Below are 24,216 nucleotides of genomic sequence, written 5' to 3' on the forward strand. Positions count from 1 at the left end.
AGACCTCAGTGGTCGACGCGAGGTTGGCCAAAACATCCAGGCCTGACCCTTGGGGAGCGGCCGACGCGTTGGTCGGTGCTGGAACCGAGGAGTGACCTGGCGAAGACTCTGAGACGTCTTCGTCGGCTTCCTCCTGGCTCGGTCGACCAGCACCACCGACAGAAGCTTGGGCAGCCCATGGGGTCGTCACCAACGCCGACGACAAGGATGGATCTACCATCAACCCAGACACCACCTCCGCTTGCGTCATCCCCCGATGCACAAACAAAAGCACTTGGGGGTTGCAAGGAGCAAACGTAGTGTTAAAGGGGTGGGTAGCCGGCGCGTCGACCCAACAATTGCGCCACGGCTGCCTGTCGTCCAGCGTAGCCAACTCACCGAGCCAATCCTCTGACGCCGGAGCCCACTCAATCATTTCGAACGAATATTGGAGATAAGTGGGCTCCAACAAGAACTCGGTAATCGACTCGCGAGGTTTGCCAGTGCGTTCAATGCAACACTCCCAACAGCGGTATAGCATCTGCTGGCGGACGCGGTCAGCACGGAAGTTACGAGCTTTGTTGTACTCGGTCCAGGCGGCACGGAGAGCGACGACCGACGGATCGGTCGCCCCAAGCCTCTGTGCCTCGCTCCGGAGATAAGTCTCAACGGCAGCTACCTGGACCCAGTGGCGCCGTTCCCACAAGGCGAGACCGAGGTCTGCTTTATCCGTCCGATCGGTGGAGATGCCTTGGAACTGGCACCACATCTTCTCCGTGCGCGCAAGCCCGCTGGCGCGAATTGAGATCTTGGACCCTGGCGGATTTTGGTCCAGATCGAACAAGCAAGGGACCTCCGGCATCCTCTGGCGCACTTGCTGCCATGGTTGGACCGGGTCGGTCCAATCCGCCAGAGCTCGGATCCCAGCAACCAAGCATGGGGACTCGACACCCTTTGCGATGGGTGGAGTCACGCTCTGGTTCTAGATTTGGCACCAGGCGTTCTGAGCACCTGGCGCCGTGAACCCAGGGGTCAAAAACGGGTTTGTCAGCATCAAGAGACGCTGGGAATCCACGCTCCCAGGAACCGTCGGCACGGCCGGAGCGAACGAGTTCGGGTCCGTGTCAGGAGCGGTGGACAACGTGGCCGTGACCTCGGTGTGCGCGCGACGCGTCGCAGACCGAGCCGCCGAAAGACGTGCGCGTGGCTGGCTAGCCGACGCTGCAGAGGTCTCTGGGGCACCCGCAGCCGACCCAACCAGAGTCGCCGGTGTTGGAACCGACGAGACCGAGGGTGGCGCCGAAACTGGCGGGCTTTCCGAGGTCACCGGTACGGTGGGCGACGACTTAACGCCAACGGCTGGAATCGGGGTAACAACACCACCACTGGTGGGAGCCACCGAAGGTGAGGAGACCTTGGGAACCTCGGACGACTGGCCGGAGCCGAGAATGAAATCGTCCGAAGCCTCCAGAGTCTCCAGAGCCTTCATCGAGCGCAAATTGGCCAGCACCGAGGCACTGCGCGACGGGCGACCGTCATGCCGCGGTGGAGTAATCACCGGCGACGAAAATGGCCCGGACACAGGAACCGCAGCCACCGGAGCTTCGGTGACGACCTCCTCCCCCGACAAGTCAACGACTTCGGCCGAAGATGGAGGCACCGAAGAATCCGGGGCAGGCGTATGCGCCGGAGAACCAGGTGACGGCCCCGCCGAAAGACTCGGTGAGGGTGTGGGGGTCGACCCAGACACGGGAGATGACACTGGAGTCGACCTAGAGGCGCCCGAGGGTCCACCTTGAGCGCGAGCTCGAAGGTCGACCGACGGTCGGCCCAACCGCTTGCCAGCGGGGAGAGCCGACTTCGAAGGCGAGCTCGGAGAGGAGCTGCGCTGTCGGAGACGCTTGCGCCGGTCACGCCGACGCTTGGAGACCGAAGGGATGAGCGGCAAGTCGTCCGATCCATCGCTGTCGTCCCCTGCGCCGGCGGACACCTCGGCCGGAGTTTTGGTCTCTTCGCCAGAGTCCATGGCAGCATCGGGGCTGTCCTCCGAGGTCTCGGAGGACGGACTCCGACTGTGCTTGGAGCAAATGCTCGGAGGCGACAGCCCGAGCAACTCCCAGTCGATGTCCTCTGAGGTGATACCTGACAGAGGAAGCATGAAGAGTTAGGGGGTGTGAAATGACCGAGAAAGTGGAGACCGCGAGCTTACCAGCAGAGGAAAGGACTAATGTGTCCACATCCAGGTCGTGAGCAACCGAGTGACGGCGCAAGACGGAGTTGGCTCGCTTCAAGCTTGCATTCTCATCTTGCAGAGCCTGCAGCTGAGCCGGAACCGTACCCACAGAGGCCTTGGCAGACGCGGCAAGGTCACTCCGAAGCTTGGCCAGCTGCGCCGTGTACGCAACGAGGCCAGATTTAAAGCGCTCCCGATCCTTCCGGATCAGTCGCTGAGAGGCCGCCGCCGAAGTCTCGGCAGCCTTGGTGCGAGCCGACAAGCCTGCCATGATGTCGGCGTGGTGCCCGAGGGCAGCATTGGCGGCGTTGTGGTGCCGGATGAGGGCCACGTGATCCTGGAGGAGCTGACGCAAGGTATCCATGGCCTGGTTGCAGTCGCTCGACGCCTGGGCACAGAACACCTCGACCTTCTCACGCTGCTGCACCTCTGCGTGCAACCGATCCTCGGAGTCGGCGTACTGAGCTTGCAGCCGAGCGATCTCATCCCGGAGGGAGATGATCTCCTCGGACTCGGCGAGCGAGTGCCGAGCAGGTGCAACAGCAGCCGACAGAATCTCACCGAGATCTGTGGCGCTCTCCAGTCGACTGTCCATGACAGAGTCGACGCGTCGTGGACGCTGGCGCGCGACACCGACGACCAGGTGACACAGCTGCAATAGCTGCCGCTCGATGGACGAGGGGCCCGAAGGCTCGGCTCGAGCACTACGGGGCAGATCACCGTCGGTGGGGTCAGTCGGAAACCCAACCGAGATGCTGTTGGCCGTCGGCGACCCCGGCGGTGTCGAGACAACCGCCGGAGTGGCGCCAAGGAGGTACGCCAACACCGGGGAGGACCCCGGTGATGACGGAGGCGTGGGTAGGGACGAACCCTCTGCACCCTCGCCCGCAGCCAGAGGCATGGCGGCTGGCGACCGAGGAACGGTCACCGATGCTCCAGCGGAGCCAGAAGTGGCGGACGGAGTGCCGCTAACTTCCTGTGAACGTGTATTAAAGTGGATGCAAGCACCGAGAGGTCAGGCAAGGTTCACGGAGCATGAAGAAGTAAAGAGAAGCAGGAAACAAACCTCTCCGGATGCATCAAGGGCATGAAGAGCGGCAGCCGTAGCTCGGTTGAGCAACGGCGAGCGGCGAGCCATCGGGGCGCGATCAAGAGGCGCCGCGACACGCACTACTTGCGGAAGCTTGCGTCGAGGCGGGGGTAGTTGTGGCGTTGGGTTTTGGTGCCGAACTGTCACGGTCCGGCGGACGTTGCTCCTTTCAGTGAATGGCGACAGAGCGTCTTGATTGGCGGGTCTCATTTCCCGCGCTATAGTGACCTAGGAACAAAAGTGACCGAGGTCTCGGCTGGGCCTAATAAAACCCCGGCCGAGGTTAAAAGCCTCGTTTGTACCCATTTCGTGTCGTACCCTCGGCTGTGTAGAGTCGGCTATACGATTTCCCACAGAGATCTGTTTACACTTGATATTTGTATAGAGATATAGGACTAGCCAAATGATGACCTACAGAGGCTCCCAGAGCTGTAGGATAAGAGAAATAAATCAGCAGTCTTCCCCACAAGCCACCAAGGGTCAAGTCCGTCTTCGGTAAGTCTAGCTAGCTTGTCTTAGGGTCTGGATACGCTCGGCTGCGTGGGATGCCTGTCAGCGAGCTTGAGGTACATTGCACCGAGAGTTTGTTGCTGGTCAGTCCAAGAGATAGGAGTGGCCGAGAGTTAGGGGCGACAAGGAGTGTCGGTCCCTATATATTGGTGGAACCCGAGTGTTCCCAAGTGTATTTCACTACCCGCCGAGGTTACCCTCGGCAAACCCGTATTAGGCGTGACTGCCGGTACCCTTCCTTCTGAGGGGCTGCGGGGGTTCGTGCGAAAGCGCAATATTGCATTCTAGCCCTCGCTCGTGGCTAGTAGTGTAGTTTTTAAGGTTGACCGAACTCAACCTTGGTATACAGAGGTGCTTACAACCAACCCGGTGTAAGGGGTCGTTCCTGGTCTTCAGGTGTTGATCCAACGTTCGCTGACCTTTCGCGAGGGAAGCGTGTGTTGTTGGTGGGACTCATACCGTTCGGTAGTGAGATTTTCTGCGTGTTCCTACACGACACTACAAACAGTTATCCTTGTGCATTGTAGACATGACTGTTGTCAATGGATACATCGTTCATTGCATCACTGTCAAGAAAAAAGGAGAAAATACGCCTACCCATGCTGAGTACTTGCACCGCTTGCACACCCAGGTGCTGGCGCAGCGGACAATCCACTTCGAGACCCATCCCAACGCTGGAGACTTGTTGTCGATGCCGATATCTTGGCAAGATTGAGAACCCGGAATCCCTGAAGGGCGGTCAAGCGATGCTCGCATGGCCAAATTTCGAACCAATTCCAATTTCTTCCTACAGCACAGCTGCAAGTTCCGAGATACTGCTTGACCATCCACTCTCGTTCTCCCTTCTCAAAATCCAAAGTGCGGCATCTTCAGACCACTGCTCGTATCGTCGGGGATGCAACTTCAAATGGGTCGCATCCTGTCATCTCTCTTATTGCGGTCGGCTCGTACGAAATCAGTCGTGCTTCGACGCACTATAAACGTGCTAGTCTGTTTGTGCTTCCTACAATTATAAACAACAGCCACGATGTAGTCACTACTTCTAGGAAGCCATGAAAGCGGTGCCAGCTCGGAGGCTAGCGCCCGCCAGGATGCATTGGTCTCAGTTTGCATGTCTACGGGATACCGGTTATATTAGTACGGGCTAGGTATAGTGGGTTCATACCCTTTTAGCATTTAAGATGCGATTTCATGGGCACTTCACAATGCAAACAACCCCAACTAGTTTTCATGGGCACTTCGCACTTGTGACGGGGCACACAGCACCTTGCACAGAAGAAGTGCTAGAGAGCGTAAGCTCTCGGTGAACAACAAGTTCACCGTTCCCGGTCTAAGGGGACCGACTATGACTTAGACGGTAGGTTTAAAGACTGAATATGTTTTATAGGTGAGCCAAGCTAGATCCTTACAAAATCTAAGTCAACTATAGTAAAAGCTAAATAAGTGCCCAATGGTTAGCTCACCGCCAACCGGTACCACGTACCACGGGCACAAAAGAGAGACACCCCGTCACTCTTTATGTAACATGGGTACACGTCGGTGTACCCCGTTACAGCACTGCTCCTACTGTTTAATGGTTTGTGCCATTATTAGCCAATCATAGCATGCTTTGTTGCACAAATGGCGTGTATTTAAACAGTACCTGTCATAAAGGCCGTTTGGTTAACAGTTCCAGCAATATTCAGCCCATCAGATTGATCTAAAATATAATAACAACTGTTTCTTGTTATAACGACCAGACTTTGAGTTGCCAATGGAGTGTTGCATGTCACTTCCGGTAGTGTTCGCACATACACGAACTGTACTGCTAATACTACTGTATCAAATCTGGCCAACATCCATGTGAAATTAGGCGGTTCTCATTGGTGTATTATAAAGCTTGCCCTCGACTCGCTGGTCCAAGCAACGACAGGGTTCCAATGACTCGTGCATCCCCACCAGTCCTCTCAATTCAGCTCTGGCTTGCACGCATTCCTTCTTCATTTTCCAATGACCAAGCTGCCTATCAGCTCTCCCCATTGCACCACCAGTAGCTATAACTACATCGTATCTATGCTTAGTATTATAGGAAGCACAAACAGACTTGCAGCAGTTACCGATTTCCTTGGCTTACTACGATCACCTGCTTATAACGGTCATCCAATCAAATCTCGTTATTTGTTTTTCGGCTGACCTCTGCTTTTAACGGTCAGTAGTATAACGGTACATTATATTGTGTGCTCGACATTCATTTGGCAACATGATGAGCTGCGCGCGGCAAACGGCGTGCGAGTGATCCGTGAGGGAGAAGGCAAGGCCAGTGCGTGTACATGATTGAGCCAGAACAGACAGACAGCTTCATGCACGGTACAATGGTGCACCAGTAAATATCGTACTTTACGAGTAAATCTACGGTAATCGTGTACATGGGTTTTATCGGTGGTACGCTGTACCATGCACATGGGTGATCATAATAAGCCGAGGAAGTCGGTACTGTTAGGTTAGTGTGTAGGAAAATTCACAAGCATGGCTGCGGAGTACTATTTTACTGTAATACACTACATCTCACCATCCCACCGTGGGGGCCCACACGGTGGGATGGTGAGATGTATTGCGTGGTTGGCCGTGAGCCCCCAGTGGGAGCTCACCACCAACTACGCAATCGCAGCTTGCAAGTGTTTGTAGCGCATGCCACAGTCCCTGCCGATCGTTTAGTCAGCTGATTGTTTTTTGTCAACACCCTTAGACTACCGGCACGATGGTACGGTAGGTTTAGTCACACTATTGCGGGTTCTACTCCATATTTCCGCGGGCTTTTGCCAAATGTGCCCTGCATCATTTGGCAAGACCGATCATCGTTTGATCAAATAGTGCCGTCATTGGCAAAAGTCCATTTGTTGATATTACCCGTACAGTTGAACTTGCATTCTCCAAGTAGCTCATGAATATTCCTTCCGGATTAGACAATATTATTCGGTCGTCATCTACAGAACTGCTCATGAATTCCATACATGTATCTCCGATTCCAGAGAAAGTCTACTACGGTATGTTCTGTGTACTGGCAATGCCAGCCTGGCATCGGCACGTCAAATCCCATGCGGATTTAGTACCACTGTAGAAGCCCTGTTGTATCCACATGGTTCGTTGTTTACTGCCTTGCTTGGACTCCTTCTGATACGTAAACCAAGGCGGCTGATACAACGTGTCCAATAACGACAGGCGATACTTCGAAGTACATTGTTATAACTCAAATTGACCAGTGTCAGGTGGCATCCAGACTGCCTATCGGTTGCTTCCTCTCTTTTCATTTCGCAATCACCTCCGTCACAACTCAACCCAGTCTGCCATGGACTTTTACGCGCTTAGCCCACCGAACAGCGCAGCACTGAGTGACAACGTGATAGGCAGTGTCGTCCAACGTACCTGTGCTGCTCGCAGCAGAAAGGAACATGTCGAAGAAACGCCACTCTACAAGCAACAACCACAGCGCCACACATACCGCCAAGCACCCTACATGAGAGAGCCTCAGACGAACTCTCCCAAGAAAGGCCCACACGCACGTGACGATGTAGTTCCGGCCCATACAGCATTGACTTCGGTAAGGAACCTGATGGAGCAAACCGTTTCGCCAACAGGCCGCAAACGTCAGTCTGTTCGCCCATCGGACCTGGGAACAGCTAATGAGATCATTTCGAGCATTCAAACTGCGAAGCATCCGATTAGTGCTGCGCTCCAAGCTGCGGTCGTCACGGAAGCTTTGAAGAAGAAAATTCGCCACCGAGAACGCTGTCGTGTGAACCAGGCGCGCTACAGGCAGAGGCAGCTGAAGGTCAAGGATGATGTTCAAGGCGAGATCTCCAAACTCCAAGCTGAGATTAAGGAGCTAGAGTTACGACGATGCAAGGACCCATCTTGCCTTCCGACGACACCAACGATTTGGGTTCTTGCGGCTGAGTACTTCCGTCATTTCCGTCACTTCTTGTCGTCTCCAGCAGCGATGCATGCTACGACAGCAGACTTTCTTCAAGGAATGTTGGCGCCGGATGTGGTTGGTGCTGCATCGTTTGGTGTGGAAGAACAGATCGAGAACTGGAGACTCTTTGCACTCTACTTTCGCGAAGCCGACCTGGAGCTGGAAGGTATGAGTTCGCCAACTCCAGATACACTCGTCGCGAGTACCACCACTAGCGTCACTCTCACCAGCAACACCTTGCGCTACGCGTTCCCACATCTGAACAGCGATGGAAGTGGCGGAACTCAAGGAGGTGTGTGGTCGCCCCTCGCTGCCAGGATGCTCGGGCAGAAGCTGGTCATGCGTGGTTCCGTGACGTTCGGCTGGGACGATTCAAGTGACAAAGTGGTGAGGCTAGAGTCCCGAGCCGACGTCTTGAGTCCGATGCTCAAGCTGTTAGGAAGCCTAGAGGATGTTTCTAGCGTGTTCGACAACGCTATGATCACGCCCACGTGCCAGTTTGTCAGAAGACAATGAGCTCCAAAAGCGTACAGTTGTCAATGTTGTTTGGGCGACAAAGAGTAACGTTAGTAGATATTATATGCTTTTTGAATGTTAAAATTGATTGAATTGAAATCGGCATATCTAGCTGCCACAAGCAAAAACTGGAGCGGCATTTCGATCTGGAAGCAGAGACCTGATCCGGTTTGAGTGACAGTCTGTCACTGACAGACTACTTGGGGAGATCGTTTCACTGAAGAGCTGAACAACGCTTTTTTGCAGTACGGGTACTTTTGTTTTTCTATAGCAGTTAGTAATGTAGAGACTCGTTCAAACAACAAAAACGCTGTATAATAGCCGATGTACTCTAATTCCAATCACGCCTCACTTCGCTCGTGCCATCTTTGAGCACTTGTTGCAGTTGACAGCGGATTGACGAATCCATTCGCACATATCACAGATCCCTGAGACTTGCACTACACTTCTCCACTTGGTTTCAGGGCGTAGTGATGAATTGCGCCAAGTGGCTCCACATCCTGGGCGCGTCAGTGGAATTGCGACTGGCCAAGATGGACCGAATTACCACTGAATTTGCAGGAAATGAATTCTTCCCCTTACGTTTGGCAATATTGCCGTTCAAGTAGACTGGAAATCTGAAGATAGTCGCGGAAACAATATTTGTGGGTACCAGTAGAAAGTTGGGGCGTGACGACAAGGCCCTTGGGTGTGTCTCGTTCACTCTACTGGCCCCGACCACCACTGCAGGCTGGCGATCAAGGCAACACTCCTGCAACAGTACTACAGTGTGGCAGATCTCTGACTGGCAAGGCTTCATTCACTAGGTTGTTGGAACATCAAATTTTGCTCGCCACGTGCGCTTTCGCTACCGAAAAAAGCAATCGCCTGTTCCAGAAGTCCAGTAAATCGTCCGTCATTGCGATTGTCAATCTCTTCCTTCCTTCTACCAGTCCAGCCACTGCACAACATCCGAAATTGCAAAAGCGTGGCCTGATGTTGTCGCTCGGCTCTAATTGAAAGAAGCTAATGAAATATCGCATCAACTAGCCGATGACCAGTCTGACCAGTAGATTCTCTTCCGGCAGTGCAACAATTCCATTCCTGTTCTCGATTAAAAAGCTCGGGATAAGGCTCAACAATCCACTCGTAACGCTCAGTGGCGTTGCTCTCTAAGGCCAATATGGCACCTTCAGCGCTACATCTTTGGGCGATTTCAGTATGTAGAAATAATAGAATCCCGAACAATGACGATGGGCCACATGATCGATTGAACAAAACTCCGCGCGATGGCTGTGAACCCATTTCAAGACGCGAAGATGACCTTCCCAAGTTGCTTGATACACCCCATCCTCTGTACAACCTTCGTCTCTATTCTTCAGCCGCACCACTCTAGTACATCGTGAAATTGATTTTGATCGGCCGCTAGGTCTTACGTTGCCACAGTTTGCCTCAAGTGAGATCTACAATTGATGCAAATACCGAACCAAACTCAAACGCCCACCGTGAGCTGCCGTTGCAATAGTAAAACAACGGACCCTGCATCTCTTGCTTTGCGTGCCAAAAGTCAAATAAGTCTGACACCCCTTACAATCGAGAGATGCTCCACGACAGGGATAATAGCTCCGTACACGTTGTTGACGCGAAGATCTAAAAAGACCTCAATGTATTGTTTGGAAAGAAACGACAGCAAAGAATAGTGAGCATGGTCAATTGCATTCTTTTGAAGACCAGCCTGCACCATTTCATCCTGGATCGCTCGACAGTTCAATTTAATTGTCGAACAGGAGTCGAATTCAATCGATGCCAGCGGCTGCCAACGTGGCGTCGTCTCACCTTGTTCGTAAACCCACACCCGATCCGTTTGGGTATCAACGATGACACCCCCGTGTGTACCAGCTTCCATGAAGGATGACAGTTTGGTCTGCAAGTCTTCGAATGCATCGCAAGTCGCCACGAACAGGATGGCTATCGCAGGCGCGCAGGGCTTGTACTCCTACTTTCTCTCTTCACGCGACAATCCCGCGTACGTGCGCGCATCGATGTAGGATATGTCTGCGGCGAGCCACGCTCACTCTGAATTCTGCTTGGTGAGCTCGTAGCGTGCGCGGTCGAACATCCAAAAACTCTTAGCGCCTGGAATATTCGCCCTCTAGCAACCAATTTGACACATGACTTGACCTGACTGGACGGAGGCTGATCGGTTAAAGACCAGTCAGCAAGGGGGACTCGTACTCGAGCAACCAGTTTTTTTCAACGAATTGGTTCAAATCCGGCGAGCTGGTGAGTCTGTATTTTCCTGGTGTAGCAGGAACGCGGTCTCCATTCGGAAGCAAGAGGTAGTCCATGCTGTCTTGATGCACTTGTAGTCTTCGAGGTCCACTCGTGTTTGCCCGAGTGCCAATTGAACTGTGAGCTGCTTTCATGAATGCGCATGATTCTATATGAGCTCCTCATTTGCCCCATCACTTCTGCACGACCCATTTCTAGGACAATGCTAATTATCCTTCTGAGGTCAGTTTTTTATCCTCCGATACAGTGAAAATTAATAATTTACGCGACATTGGTAGTGTTGAGATCACGGTGAGCATGTGATAGGAAATAAAGACGATGCCCGTATTGTTGGCGATGATCCAGAGTATGGTCGCAAATGAGCCTTCGCCGAGTGGACTGAAAACGTTGTTTGGTTGTATAATGCGAGCAGGAACGAACGATGCCTGACCAATGCACTGTAGCACCTATGAGTAAGTGCAATGGCTGAACTATCACCGTAGATCGTACAACAGCGTACAGCAGCTTGGATTCCTGGAGGTAACGGCCGCTACCGCGACCAACGGTCATGACCACACAAGCGAAGGTTGTACTACAAAAGCAGTGCATGGATTAGTTGATGGAAACCTCGAAATTGTACACGAAAACGGTCGGCAAAAATGCGGCGATGGAAGGTGGTGCTGCGTGCGTGTGTGGGCGGACTGATACTAGTTTGAAAGTTGGACAACAACAGATATGTGACCAGCAGCCCGTAGTGGTTGTTTGAAGTCGATGGCTTGGTGACCATCGAACAGACTTGTGCAGTGTATCAAGGCAACAGTAAAAGCTAGACACATAGTGAAGGTCAATAAAATAAATACACAAGTTTCATAGCAGTATTTTTCATCGTATCTACTTCATCACTGGTACCTGTAGAATTGCAGAGAACCAAGGCCGACACCGCATCATTCATCTTCCTCTGATTCCGAGTCGACTTCCTGGAAGAGCTCAGTGGCACGTATCACATCTATTGCACGCAGCTTACCGCAAGCCCAGTCGCCAAGCCCAGGGCACTCGGTCACATGGTCGTGTATTGCGACGTCCGTAGTCACCTGCTCGTTACGTGCACGATGTAGGAACAGCACGCCTTCAAAGTCGCACACTAGTGCAGCTTGATCTATGGCAGGAGACGTGCAAGCTTCCGGGTGACGCTCATGAAGCCATTTCATTGTTTTCCAGTGGCCACTTGCCGCGGCTTTAAGCATAAATTGAGCAGTGCAGCCTTCGGCTCGATTGCAGTGCAGCCATTTCAGCACACTCAAATGGCCGTTATAAGCTGCGTTATCCATCGCATCGCTCGTACAACCTTCAGCTCTGTTTTCGTGAAGAAATGTCACTACTTCCAATGCACCAGCCTGAGCTGCGCCATCCATCGCGTCACTTGTGCAGCTCTCAGTCCGATGTTCATGCAAAAACTTGACAACACCAAGGTGACCTCCAGCAGCAGCCATGACCATAGCAAGCGCCGTGCAGCCCTCGCTTCGGTTCTGGTGGAGAAATTCGACGACTTCCAAGTGATTGTTTGCTGTCGCACTGTCCATCGCTTCCGCTGTGCACTTAATCGTGACGTGTTACAGTCTTTTACCACCAACGAAAACGTTCCTGTTTTCGAGACCCGTCTTCCTTCGCTTGTGTGTTCTGGATATGTCTGCTTCGTGTGAAGGAGCCATCTCGTGCAGAAATTTAACAACATCAAGATGTCCATTCATAGCAGCAGCAGCCATGGCAAATTTGATAGCAAAAGCTTCCTTTTCGCGACGCTTAACCTCTTGAAAGAGATTCACGCTGGGGTCAGAGCCGAATGACGAGTATAACCACTTTACCACTCCTAGTAAACCGTTCTTGGCAGCGTGCAGCATGGTTTTGCTAGAGACTTGATGGGCCTGATGGTTGTCACCAAAATGAATGGATAATGCCATTAGTGTCTGTTTTCTTTGACGAGTTTCTTCTTTATCACCAATGGCACGCACTGCTGTATCAACATGCTCGTGAAGATACTGTGCAACCTCCAAGTGTCCATTAACTGCAGCGACATGGACAGCAAGACTAGCCTCACCGCCGAGAGAAGTAATGCGAGGGGGGCGGAAGTCTTCTTCGTAGCTCAAACTAGTACCATCAAGATCTCGCTCAATAATCCACCGAGCAATCTCCAAGTGCCCATTCTCGGTTGCCTTCAGAAGAAGCCCCTCTCCGTTCGCAGGTTTGTCAAAGAACGATTTCACCATTTCAAAATGGCCGTTAGCAGCCGCAAAGCAACGTCCATCAGGAATATCTTCTCCTATCCACGCCACCAACTCCATATCCCCATTAGCAATTGCCTGGCACGTCACCGCATCGTCGTCCCGTTCCGTATCAATTTCACTGTACAACCACTGAACGACCTCCCTGTGTCCAGCTTCAGCTGCCCTCGCAGCATCGATTCCACCCCAAGCAACTTCTCGAGGCCACTCAGCCGTGTCAAAGACCTCCTCATTGGCGAGAAAGTACCGTAGAATGTCCTGCGCCCCCGCAGCTGTCGCCTCCCCCACGACTTCATGGCGAACTGGAATATTGGGGAAGTGCTCAAATAGCCACTTGACTATCGCCACATTTTTTAGTTTTACAGCCTCAACCAGACACTTCGAGAACTGATATTCATGGTAATGAGGTTTCTCAGTCCGAAGCAGATTGCGCACGGACCAGGTCGGGTTTTGGTTTGACTCCAGGTCCACGGAGCTGGTCCAGATGCGGTCGAGCAGAGCAAGAGACCCGAATGTGCAGGCCTTGTGCAGAGGCAGCTCCACTGACGAGTCTAAATAGACAGAAGTGGCCTCGATCACGTGGGTCAAAGGGGACAACTCCGGCTTGGACCGGAGCAACAGCGTCACCAGCAGCAGCGGAGTTTGATTTGAGCCATTTTGAGCCAGAAAAAGAAGATGCGAGCAGCTTAGGTTGCAGCAACGATAGTAAAATGAAATATGCAATTTATGTGTGGGTGTAATTTATATGCGTTGGGTAAATTTACAGATTGCAGCTTCCAAAATAAATGACGCCACCATTGCTAGCTGTCACACTCGTATACCGCTCCAAGTCAAGTTTCTCGTCTCTCGCGCACGTGATCAAAGACACGTCCGCCTTCCTGGACTCTTCCGTGGAGCTGGAGCTGCGTCGTGCTATCAGATTCAACTCGACTCGCCTCCTGGACCGCATCTGGGGCTCGAGCAGTCCGGAATTCGAGTGTTCTCCGGCCGATGTTGGTCCTGGCAAAGGCGGAAAATGGTCCCGCCGCAAATATTTGCGAACTGATGAACACTATAACAGGTACCAATTTCGATTCTCAATGCTGGAAGCTGTTCGACAGCCTGGGATGGAAATGATTCAGTGGCTTTACGACCATTTCTACGGCTGCGTTGTTTCTAACGAAGTCGTGGAATGCGTCGCGGCGCAAGGAAACCTCAAGTTGCTCCAGTTTTTCTACCATCATATGATCCATTGGGGCTGTGCAGATGGACGAAGTGTTCGACAAGATGCTCAACTGGAGCCAAGAGCTCGTCATTTTGTTCGATGGAGCGGACAGGACATGGCCTTTGCTGCTAAGAACGGACATCGTGAGACTCTCTACTGGCTTCATGAGCACATCGAGGTGCGACGCGATGTGTTTCAGCTGATGCAGGCTGCAGTGACAAATGGGGACATTGAGATACTTGAGTGGGTGCAAGCGAATTTCGAGATCGTGGCCGAGCACGCGCCGGGATTGATGTATGATGCCGGCTCAGCGGGTCGAATCGATGTCATGGAGTGGCTACGCAGCAATGGTTATGTGAAAGATGCGCACATGGCGACATACACAGCTGCTGAGAACGGGCACATGGATGTTGTCAATTGGTTGCTCAAGCACAAACTGGTGGAAGCTGCCCGAGCCATGGATGCGGCGGCTACAAGCGGCCACTTGGAATTTGCAAAAACTCTCTACAAGCGCTATTGGAGCAGAATTCGCATAGAACCGCATTACCCACTTGAGCAACCTGTAGTTCCTCATTTTTTGAGAAAAAGGTCGCTCTGGATTTGTGGTCATACCATGCTGTCGGCCGCTAGAAACGGCCATCTCGATGCTGTGCAATGGCTTTTCGAGACATTTGCGGATGACCCCGATATAAATCTATTCGATGATGAATTTCCTTCTCACGTCATTGATGCAGCAGCCGGGAAAGGACATCTGGCTATGGTGAAATATCTGCACGAAGTCTCGCTCTTGATGCTAAAAGGTGGCACGAAGAAGCGAAAGAGAGGAAGAACGTTACAAGGCCCCGGCCCCACCTGCACGGCTGCAGCGATGGGCCTGGCAGCAGCTGGAAACTACTTCGACGTAGTCCAGTGGCTTTTTAACAATCGATCGGAGGGTTTCACTCCGCGTGCAGTATATTTTGCAGCATCGAATGGGCATTTCCAAATGGTGCAGTGGCTGCATGCCCAAAACCCAGAAAAATGCTCGAGTGAAGCGATTGAAGATGCGGCGCAGAATGGTCATTTGGGAGTGGTGAAATGGTTGAGTACACAAGCTGGTATTGAATGCACGAAGCAAGTCATGGATGCGGCGGCTAGTGAGGGCCACCTTGAAGTTGTAAAGTGGCTCCACAGCATCGGTGCTGGGTGCACCACTGAAGCGATGGATGGCGCAGCACGCTATGGCAAGTTAGATATGGTCAAATGGCTCAGTGAAAATCGTACAGAGGGCTGTACCTCTGACGCCATGGATCTGGCAGCTGAAGGAGGCCATTCAGAAGTCGTCCAATGGCTCCACGCCAATCGGGCGGAGGGTTGCTCTACCATCGCTATGGACGGAGCAGCGGCATGCTGGGACTTGGATCTTGTGTTGTTTCTGCATTCCCAGCGTAATCAAGGCTGCACCGAACGAGCATTTGATGGTACCGAGGAAGAAGGAGCTGAAAATATCAACGACTGGCTTAGAGATCATTACCGCGAGCATGCACCGCCACTTCGCGACGAATAATTGTGAACTACTGTCGTTAATGTTACCAGTAGCAACTGTGGTTCTAGTCTGTAACAGGTGATTTAGTGTACGGCCATTACCCCCTGCCAGCTCAGTCCTAATTGTATTATTGACATAACTATCAACACAACGGCGTGGAAAATGTAGTCATAGGCGCGATTTAACTTAGCATGAGGACTATTATACCTTTTTTGTTATCTCTTGACACATTCACTTTCCTATGCTACAACCTGACATTCTGGATAGTGCTCGACAGCCCACGCGTGAATGTCCTCCGAGTCACTGTCGAGTATTGTCTCCTCCACAGCTTCTACGCTGCACTCCGCCTGGCGCTGATGGAAGAGAAGCAAAACCACCTCGAAGTAGCTGTATCTTGCGGCCGTATCAATACCAAAGCTGATGCTATGACTCGAGCTATGGCTGTAATGTCATTGCAGCACTCACAGCTGGTCGCCCTCCGCTGCAGCGTTCATTGCGTATGAAAACGCTTCTGATCGATTCCTGTGTAGCCATTTTATGACATCTAACGCGCCAGAACCGGCTGCTCTCGGGAAAGGATGGGTCGTACAGCCCTCGGCACGATTGAAACGCCATTCCACGACAGCAAGATGGTTGAATGTTGCAGCACCATCCATTGCTGATTTTGTACAACCCGCGCTCGTGTTGCTATGAAGCCACTTCACCACGGCAAGGTGCCCACCACGTGCAGCATCATCCATTGCTGCCGTTGTGCATCCCTCTGAACGGTTGATTGCACGACAACCAGGTGACCGTTTTCAGCGGCAAAATCCATCGCGTTTGTTGTGCAAGTCGGCATGGCTTTCTTTTTGGCCTCGGTTCTCTTTCTCTTCTTCGCACTTGCCTGCATTGATTTCTGCAGACCATGAAGGTACTTCAGTATCTCAAGGCACTCGTTCTTGGTAGCCACATCCATCGCAACCGTGAGAGATAATTCATACTCCGAGCGAGAATCCTCGTAATTGAATAGATCACCCCGGGGTCTTCGCTATATTCCGCGATGAGCCACTAAACAACCTCAAGGAATCCATTTCCCGCTGCTTCTGCCATTGTATGAACCACCGAACAACAACGAGTTGTCCACCACCCGCTGCATTGGCAAGATATCCCGTCGCACTTCCTAGCTATCCTTTCTCGTCCAGCCATTTAAGCACGTCAAGCCGCCCAATCTTCGCCAAATGATACCCTGAAACGTACCCTCGAGGGTCATTAGGCCAACGGGCTCCGTGTGTCAGCAGCCACTCTGCGATCAAAACATCGCCGTTCATCACTGCGGACTCCAGCGCCTTGACCATGTTATGTGGCCCGTTAGGACGATGTTGCAGCAGCCACCACACGACATCACTATGGCCAGCTGCGACCACTTTCTTTTGGTTTTGAGGGCCTCATTCGACATGAAACCCTCACTCCTTCGACTTTGGCACTCTCCTCAATGAACTATTCTCATTGTCGTAAAAGTACTGCAACATCTGAATTGAGCCTATAATGCACGCCTTCGTCACCATTTCCGTCCTCACGGTGCCCTCGCGGGTGATGGTCGCTACTATAGCCACCATAATCCAATTCATTGCTATAATCACTATTCCGACTAGACAGGGGGCGATGCCGTTGCCTGAACGGTGGGAGCGGCGAGCGTGCGGGGGTCGCCTGCTATACACATTGAGCACACGTGCATACAGTGTGTGCTTTCATTCAGCGCGCAGTGGGGCGCAATTCGAGCAGACCACCTCCCACAAAGTCCAGCATGATGTCCTCCATCGTCAGCCTCACGGCAGCCGGCACCAAGGCTCCGTCCACCTGTGCCACTGCCGTGATCTTTAGAATGTTGAACTGGTGCGTCTTGGTCACGAGGATGCTCGTGCGCACAAACTGTCCGCGCAGAATGTCGTACCCCTCGAGCGTCGGCACCTCTCGGCCTCTGGCAATAGCCCCCTGTACACAGAAGCCCACGACACTGCTCACTGCTGCGTGCGGCTTCCTCTTACCGGCGTACTCCAAGTAGCAAAATGTCTTCTGGCCGTCTCGACGTCGCGCCTTGAGCAGCGCCCACTTGATGACTCGGTACGAATAGCTGGGTGTCTTGTGCTCCGCCGACGTGGGGAACGCCAGCAGCGTCTGCGTGTCCACAAATTCGTCGGCGTGCAAGTAGCTCATGGCGCGTCTGGCGTCGCGGGTCTTGACCTTGGCCACGGCCTGCAGAACCTCCTCTAGCTGCACGTCCACAATGTGGACGCTGCACTTGAAGCACAAATGGTTATTATAACGCAAATGCATGTATACTGGTTGCGTCCAGCTTGAATCGCTCGCCTTTAGGTGACGAGAGCGTTTCCAATCCCATTTGCAAAAGGGCAGTTGCGTTGGTGTTCAGGAGCGAGTCACTAGTTGTACACGTGTTTCGCTGTTGAAGCGGACGGGCTCCGATAAGTCAGCATGGACTCAGAGCGGCGCGCTAAGTGGCAGGTTGCGACGGGACCAGCACGCAATTGCACACGGAGAGGTCTGGGCGTCATTGAAGTCAGGTCCCGAAGCTAGGAAAAATGATTGAACCGCTATGTTTGCAAGCTTCGCGGAGAGGTACCTCGACTGACGAGTCTAGGGCGGTGCTACCAGCATGCAATAGATTGCAAAACTTGGTCTTGGAGCGGAAAACCAGCTCCACCACGAAAACAATATCTACTCACTTCGCTAGTTCTACGAATGGTACATGCGCACTTTACGTAGGAAACTGCATGATTTCACAACAAAAAGCCGAGCTGTAATTCAGTCTCGTCTTACAAACTGGCACGCGGGCGTGATCATAGCGTTGTCGAACACGCTAGAAACATCCTCGAGGCTTCCTAACAGCTTGACCATCGGACTCAAGATGTCGGCTCGGGACTCTAACCTCATCACTTTGTCACTTGAATCGTCCCAGCCGAAAGTCACGGAACCGTGCATGACCAGCTTCTGCCCGAGTATTCTGGCAGCGAGGGGCGACCACACACCTCCTTGAGTTCCGCCATTTCCATCGCTGTTCAGATGTGGGAACGCGTAGCGCAAGGTGTTGCTGGTAAGAGTGACGGTTGTGGTGGTACTCGCGACGAGTGTATCTGGAGTTGGCATATTCATACCTTTCAGCTCCAGGTCGGCTTCGCGAAAGTAGAGTGCAAAGAGTCTCCAGTTCTCGATCTGTTCTTCCACGCCGAACGATGAAGCACCAACCACATCCGGCGCCAACATTCCTTGAAGAAAGTCTGCTGTCGTAGCATGCATCGCTGCTGGAGACGACAAGAAGTGACGGAAATGACGGAAGTACTCAGCCGCAAGAACCCAAATCGTTGGTGTCGTCGGAAGGCAAGATGGGTCCTTGCATCGTCGTAACTCTAGCTCCTTAATCTCAGCTTGGAGTTTGGCGATCTCGTCTTGAATATCAGTCTTGACCTTCAGCAGCCTCTGCCTGTAGCGTGCCTGGTTCACACGACAGCGTTCTCGGTGGCGAATCTTCTTCTTTAAAGCTTCCGTGACGACCGCAGCTTGGAGCGCAGCGCTAATCGGATGCTTCGCAGTTTGAATGCTCGAAATGATCTCATTAGCTGTTCCCAGGTCCGATGGGCGAACAGACTGACGTTTGCGGCCCGTTGGTGAACCCGCTTGCTCCTTCAACTTTAATGCCGAAGTGAATGTTGTCTGGGCCGGAGCATCGTCGTCACGTTCGTTTGAGCCTTTCTCGGGAGAGCTGGTCTGAGATTCTGCCATGACTGCCATTTCGGGTACTTGGCGGCATGCGTGGCGATGTGGTCGTTGCTTGTAAAGTGGCATTTCTTCGATATGCTCCTTCCTGCTGCGAGCCGCCCAGGTACGTTGAACGACACTGCCTATCACGTTGTCACTCAGTGCTGCGCTGTTCGGCGGGTTGAGCGCGTAAAAGTCCATGACAGACTGGGCTGAGGTGAGGTGAGGTGCACGTAGGTGATTGCGAAATGAGGAAGCCAACGATAGGCGGTCAGGATAATGAACTCGTGCTGACAGCAAACACTGGTCAATTTGAGTTAGCCAGCCATTATTAGCTACCTTGGTTTACGTATTGAGAAGATGCCCGAGGCAGGCAGTAAACAACGAACCAACGTGGATAGGGCGTGTGCCCGCATGAGATTTGCGGTCCTGTATCTCGAACCCAGTGGAAAATGAGTTTGTCGTTATCCCAGAAGAGTAAAACTACAGAATCACGGGGTTTCGATGTTTGAGAATATTTATCGTGAGCGATGAGTTGAGGTTAATGTGGAGGGAACATAATAATAGTGGTATTATACTTTACCATGCGAAAGGATGAAGGGAAGAACGCCGAATCAAGTCTCTATCACGACTGTGAATTTATTTCCAAAGCAATTGCATGTAGCAGACATCTTCAACGGAGTATCATTCGCTTTCCTGGATAAAATCTTGAAACAGGGGGTAGCGCTCAATGATATCTGGTGATGTAGTTTCTGGTAGGGTAGCGATACTTGGTTTTCAGTGTACTGTTGGTGACACTGCGAGTGCAAGTGCAACAATACTTCTCTGTGCATCCTTTGGTACGATGGCGATGGCAAATTAGCTGTGCGGTTCAAGTCATGGATGGAGCCGAGGAAAATAATAATTTGGAACTGGCTTCATTCGAATAGAGCCGAGGATGCACGACTAACGCAATCTGTAGCGCGTCAAGGCACCTGCATGTTGTGAAATGAACCGACCAGAGGCTGTACGAGGGAATCGCGGGACAGCATAACAGGATTCGACTACTACGGAGTAGTTTATATTTATACTCCCGACGATAAGAGCAGTATTTCGAAGGTGCCGCATCTTGGATTTAGAGAAGGGAGAACGAAATAACAACAAGTGGATGGTCAAGCAGTCTTTCTGAACTTGCAGCTCTAGCGGAGGAAGAATTTGGTATTGATTTCGGGATTTGAACATGCGAGCATCACTTGGCTGCTCTTCAGTGGCTATGAGTCCATCAAGCTTGCCCAGATCAGATATCCAGCAAGCTGTTTCCGACTCAATGGGACCCCAACATGCCGTCACAACACCCGGGATGAAAATTAGTATTTCAGGAGCCCTTTCGTTGATCCATCGGTGACCGGATTTAGTTTTGTATCTTAAGCGACGAACTAAAGAAGAAAAGAAAAAAAAAAACTGGGGAGAAGTCTCTGAAGAGTCCGACTGTACTGGTCATTCATATGTAATAGAAGCGCAAATACGTGAACACAGCGCTGTGGTTAGAAATTGTCCAAGATCACGTCGATAGCAGGGTATCGGCACCAAACGTAATCACAAGTCGCTTGCACACCAACATGTACATTTATTTCAGGATTAGTCCTGAAATGCGTGGGTATTTTTATACCTAAATGGTTCCTAGAACGTAGCTTCATGCAGCGATAAACAGCACGACCTCATCAACAGCGGCACTTTCAATATGATGGCCGGGTCCATGATGATCAGGTAAAATATAAGTCCCAAAAACGGTAGTCCTTCTCCGAAACAGAACATGTACAGGGACACATCCATGTCTATTATCCTGCCTGTGCTTCATGTACATGTATTATCCTGCTTGTGCTGTTGTTGCTTGTTGCAGTCATTTGGGTTAAGGCACCAATGCCTAGCCCGTACTGAGATACCCGGCGTTCAGTAGACACCTTAAGACATGCAAACGCATGGCGGGCTCTAGCCTCTGAGCTGGCGCCGCTTTCATGGCTGCCTAGTAGTAGTGACTACATCGTAGCTGTTGTTTAGAATTGTAGGGAGCACAAACAGACTAGCACGTTTAAAGTGCGTCGAAGCACGTGCGTGTTTGTGCACTGATTTCACATGAACCGACCGCGTTAAGAGAGATGATAGGATGCGACCCATCTGAAGTTGCACCCCCGACGATACGAGCAGTGGTCCGAAGATGCCGCACTTTGGAATTTGAGAAGGGAGAACGAGAGTGGATGGTCAAGCAGTATCTCGGAACTTGCAGCTGTACTGGAGGAAGAAATTGGAAGTGATTTCGAAATTTGGCCATGCGAGCATCGCTTGACCGCCCTTCAGTGGTTCCGGGTTCTCAAGTTTGCCAAGGTTAAGACATCCAGCAAGCTGCTTGCGACTCAATGGGATCCCAATATGTTGGAATGCATATTGAAGTTCAAGACCTGGCTCAGGCTGATGCGCTGGACAAAGAGAGCTGGGATGGAGCTCATGTGAGATAGTAGTGAGAAACAGGCTTGAACCAGTGAGTGTTGGTAGGAGCTCGAGAGCAGAGCAGCTAACGCTCCAACAAATTCAGTTTTCATTTTACCTTCAAGTCAAGAAGCGGTCCCGGATAAGAATCCCAACAGGGTTATTGAGCCCAAGGTCTCGCTGGAGTGCAAGGATGTCAAGGACAAGATGCCCAAGCCGACGACGGACGCGTCATGGGAGGTCGAGGTCTCTGAGAAGACCGGCCGACCGGTTCGATGGAACGGGCAGAACTTCCAGTATTACAAGAAGCTCATGGAAATTGCTGCAAGGAAGAATGACACGGACCTGTACAAGGTGATGACTCAACAGATCAAGTACGACGCGAACTTCACGTCGCTGCAGAAGAGTGCGTGAGACGCATGGCAGTTGGATCTCCAGGAGTTGATCTTTTCGACAGTGTGCACGGACATGTGACAGCAGCTTATGGACATGACGGACGGATCGACTATGTGGAAGTACCTGTGTGACCGGTGAGAGGACACGGCCAAAGACCAGACCAGAGCCATGACGAAGAGGCAGTTGTACGCGCAGCTGGAGTCTGCCAAGTGCAAGCAGAGCGGCAAGGTTGAGGGGCACCTGAACTACATGTGTCGTCTGAAGGGAAGGCTCAAGACAGTCGGCATGACTGTGGTCGACGCCGTGTTTAGTGGAATGCTGGTGTCGTCGCTCCCCTCCAACGAGCGGTTTGACCGCTTGCGAGGTTTTGTGGATGCCGGAATGGACTGTGTGGACACACCAGAGAAGGTGGGGGTCATGGCGGTGACCTTCGACAAGGCCAGCCAGGCCGAAGAGCAGATGCATCGGTCGTTCGGTGCCAAGCAGTCTTTTGGTCAGCAGAATAATGGCGGAGGAGGATGAGGACAAGGCAAGGGTGGAAATGAGAGAGCAAGTCCAACAGGACAGAGAAAGTCTCGATCATGTTTCGTGTGCGGCAGCACTGACCACCTGAAGGCAAGCTGTCCGGAGAAGGCGAAAAAGCAGAGTGGTGTCGAAGGCAATGAGCAGCAACGGAGACCACGGAGCAACTGCATGCTTTGTCAGGATGGCAACACGTCACCGGATGTGGCGCTGAGTGACGAGGAGGTCGTCGCGGAAGGCGTGGTGACGGGCATCGCGATGTCCACACGGCCGGAGGAGTCTCGTGGAGATGAATCTGGGGATGATCAAGAGGCTGAGGTTGCGGAACTGCACCAAGAAGTCAATGATCAGGAAGACGCTGCTGTAAGCAGTTCGTGGTGGTAATTCGACACGGCGTCGAACTCACACGTGACTGGGCTTCGTTCTCACTTCGTGTCATTCACCGAAGACACAGAGGCTGCGAGAACTGTTCGAGGCCTGTCACCAAGCATCATTTCGCCAATTGCTGGCATAGGCACAGTGACGTTAGTGAATGAAGTTGATGGAGAAGAAGTTGTCATGTATGTTGACAATGTCTTCTACGTACCGGACGCGGAGTTCGGGTTGTTCTCGCCGGGATTGGCGCACGAACAGGAGTTCGAGTTCGATTATGAGCAAGCGACTCGAAGTTTTCTCCTATCTTGGGAAGGGAGACGGGTGGTAGTTGCCACACCGCAGGAAGCAACGTGGGGTTTCCAAGCATCGCATCCTTCGGAAGGAAACGTCGTGAGACCAGGGGACATGCCTTTTATCAACTACAGGATGGCAGAAGGAGTTGGAACTCTACAACGCTGGCACGAACGTATGGGGCACATCTGTCCGCAGTATCTCAGGACTATGGTGGACAAGGGGCTCGTACAGGGCATGATGCTGACGCAGCGCCAGCATGACACGTGCGACGCGTGCCACTTGGCCAAGCAGAAGAAGAAGAAGCATCGCAAGAAATTGGATTGAGCTACCAAAGAGTCTAACCAGGTTGTGTATGCAGACCTGCTTTTCCCGGGCAAAGGGAACGGAAGTCGGTTCGAGGCTCTCCTGGTGATCATAGACGGATACTCTCGGTTGGTCACTGTTCACATGCTGATGAACAAATCAAGTGAGGTAGTGAACAACTACTTGAAAGAGTACGTGCTCTGGGCAGAGAGCCAAGCAGGCAGGATGATTAAGAAGGTGATCACTCACAAAGTGATGCAAGTGCTCACAGACAAGGGCGGTGAGATCGTTAACGAAGCCATGGAGGCGTGGTACAACTCGCGTGGCATCGAACACATACAGGTGGGACCCAAGAGCTCGCAGTTAAACCTTTGCAAGCGGACGCACCAGTCGTTAGTGGAGATGACCAAGGCCATGATGGAGCAGTCTGGCCTTCCTCGTAGTTTGTGGCCAGAGGCGATGAGAAACGCGGTGTACATCAAGAACCGGTCGAACAACAAGGGAACACAGGGAGTGCCGTACGAGATGTTCTTCGGAGCTAAACCGGACGTGCACCACATCCGAAAGTTCTGGGC

General features: G+C 52.2%; 2 protein-coding genes across 2 annotated transcripts; both read right to left on the reverse strand.

Annotated features, from left to right (window-relative positions):
- Window positions 1-11,474: 11,474 nt before the first annotated feature.
- Window positions 11,475-13,758, reverse strand: KRP23_332 (putative ankyrin repeat protein R848; the record flags this gene model as incomplete). Its single annotated transcript, XM_067887933.1, has 3 exons — window positions 11,475-11,656; window positions 12,626-13,494; window positions 13,631-13,758. 3 exons carry the CDS (start codon window positions 13,756-13,758, stop codon window positions 11,475-11,477), a joined length of 1,179 nt encoding a protein of 392 aa, XP_067750889.1.
- A 3,511-nt stretch (window positions 13,759-17,269) lies between these two features.
- KRP23_333 (uncharacterized protein) lies at window positions 17,270-17,851 on the reverse strand (the record flags this gene model as incomplete). The annotated part of the gene is made up of 1 exon (XM_067887944.1): window positions 17,270-17,851. The coding sequence occupies one exon, from the start codon at window positions 17,849-17,851 to the stop codon at window positions 17,270-17,272; it is 582 nt and encodes a 193-aa protein (XP_067750890.1).
- Window positions 17,852-24,216: the final 6,365 nt, after the last annotated feature.

This window comes from Phytophthora ramorum (genome assembly GCF_020800215.1).
Source record: "Phytophthora ramorum isolate Pr-102 chromosome Unknown Phyram_PR-102_s0001, whole genome shotgun sequence".
In the NCBI taxonomy this organism is placed as follows: domain Eukaryota; phylum Oomycota; class Peronosporomycetes; order Peronosporales; family Peronosporaceae; genus Phytophthora; species Phytophthora ramorum.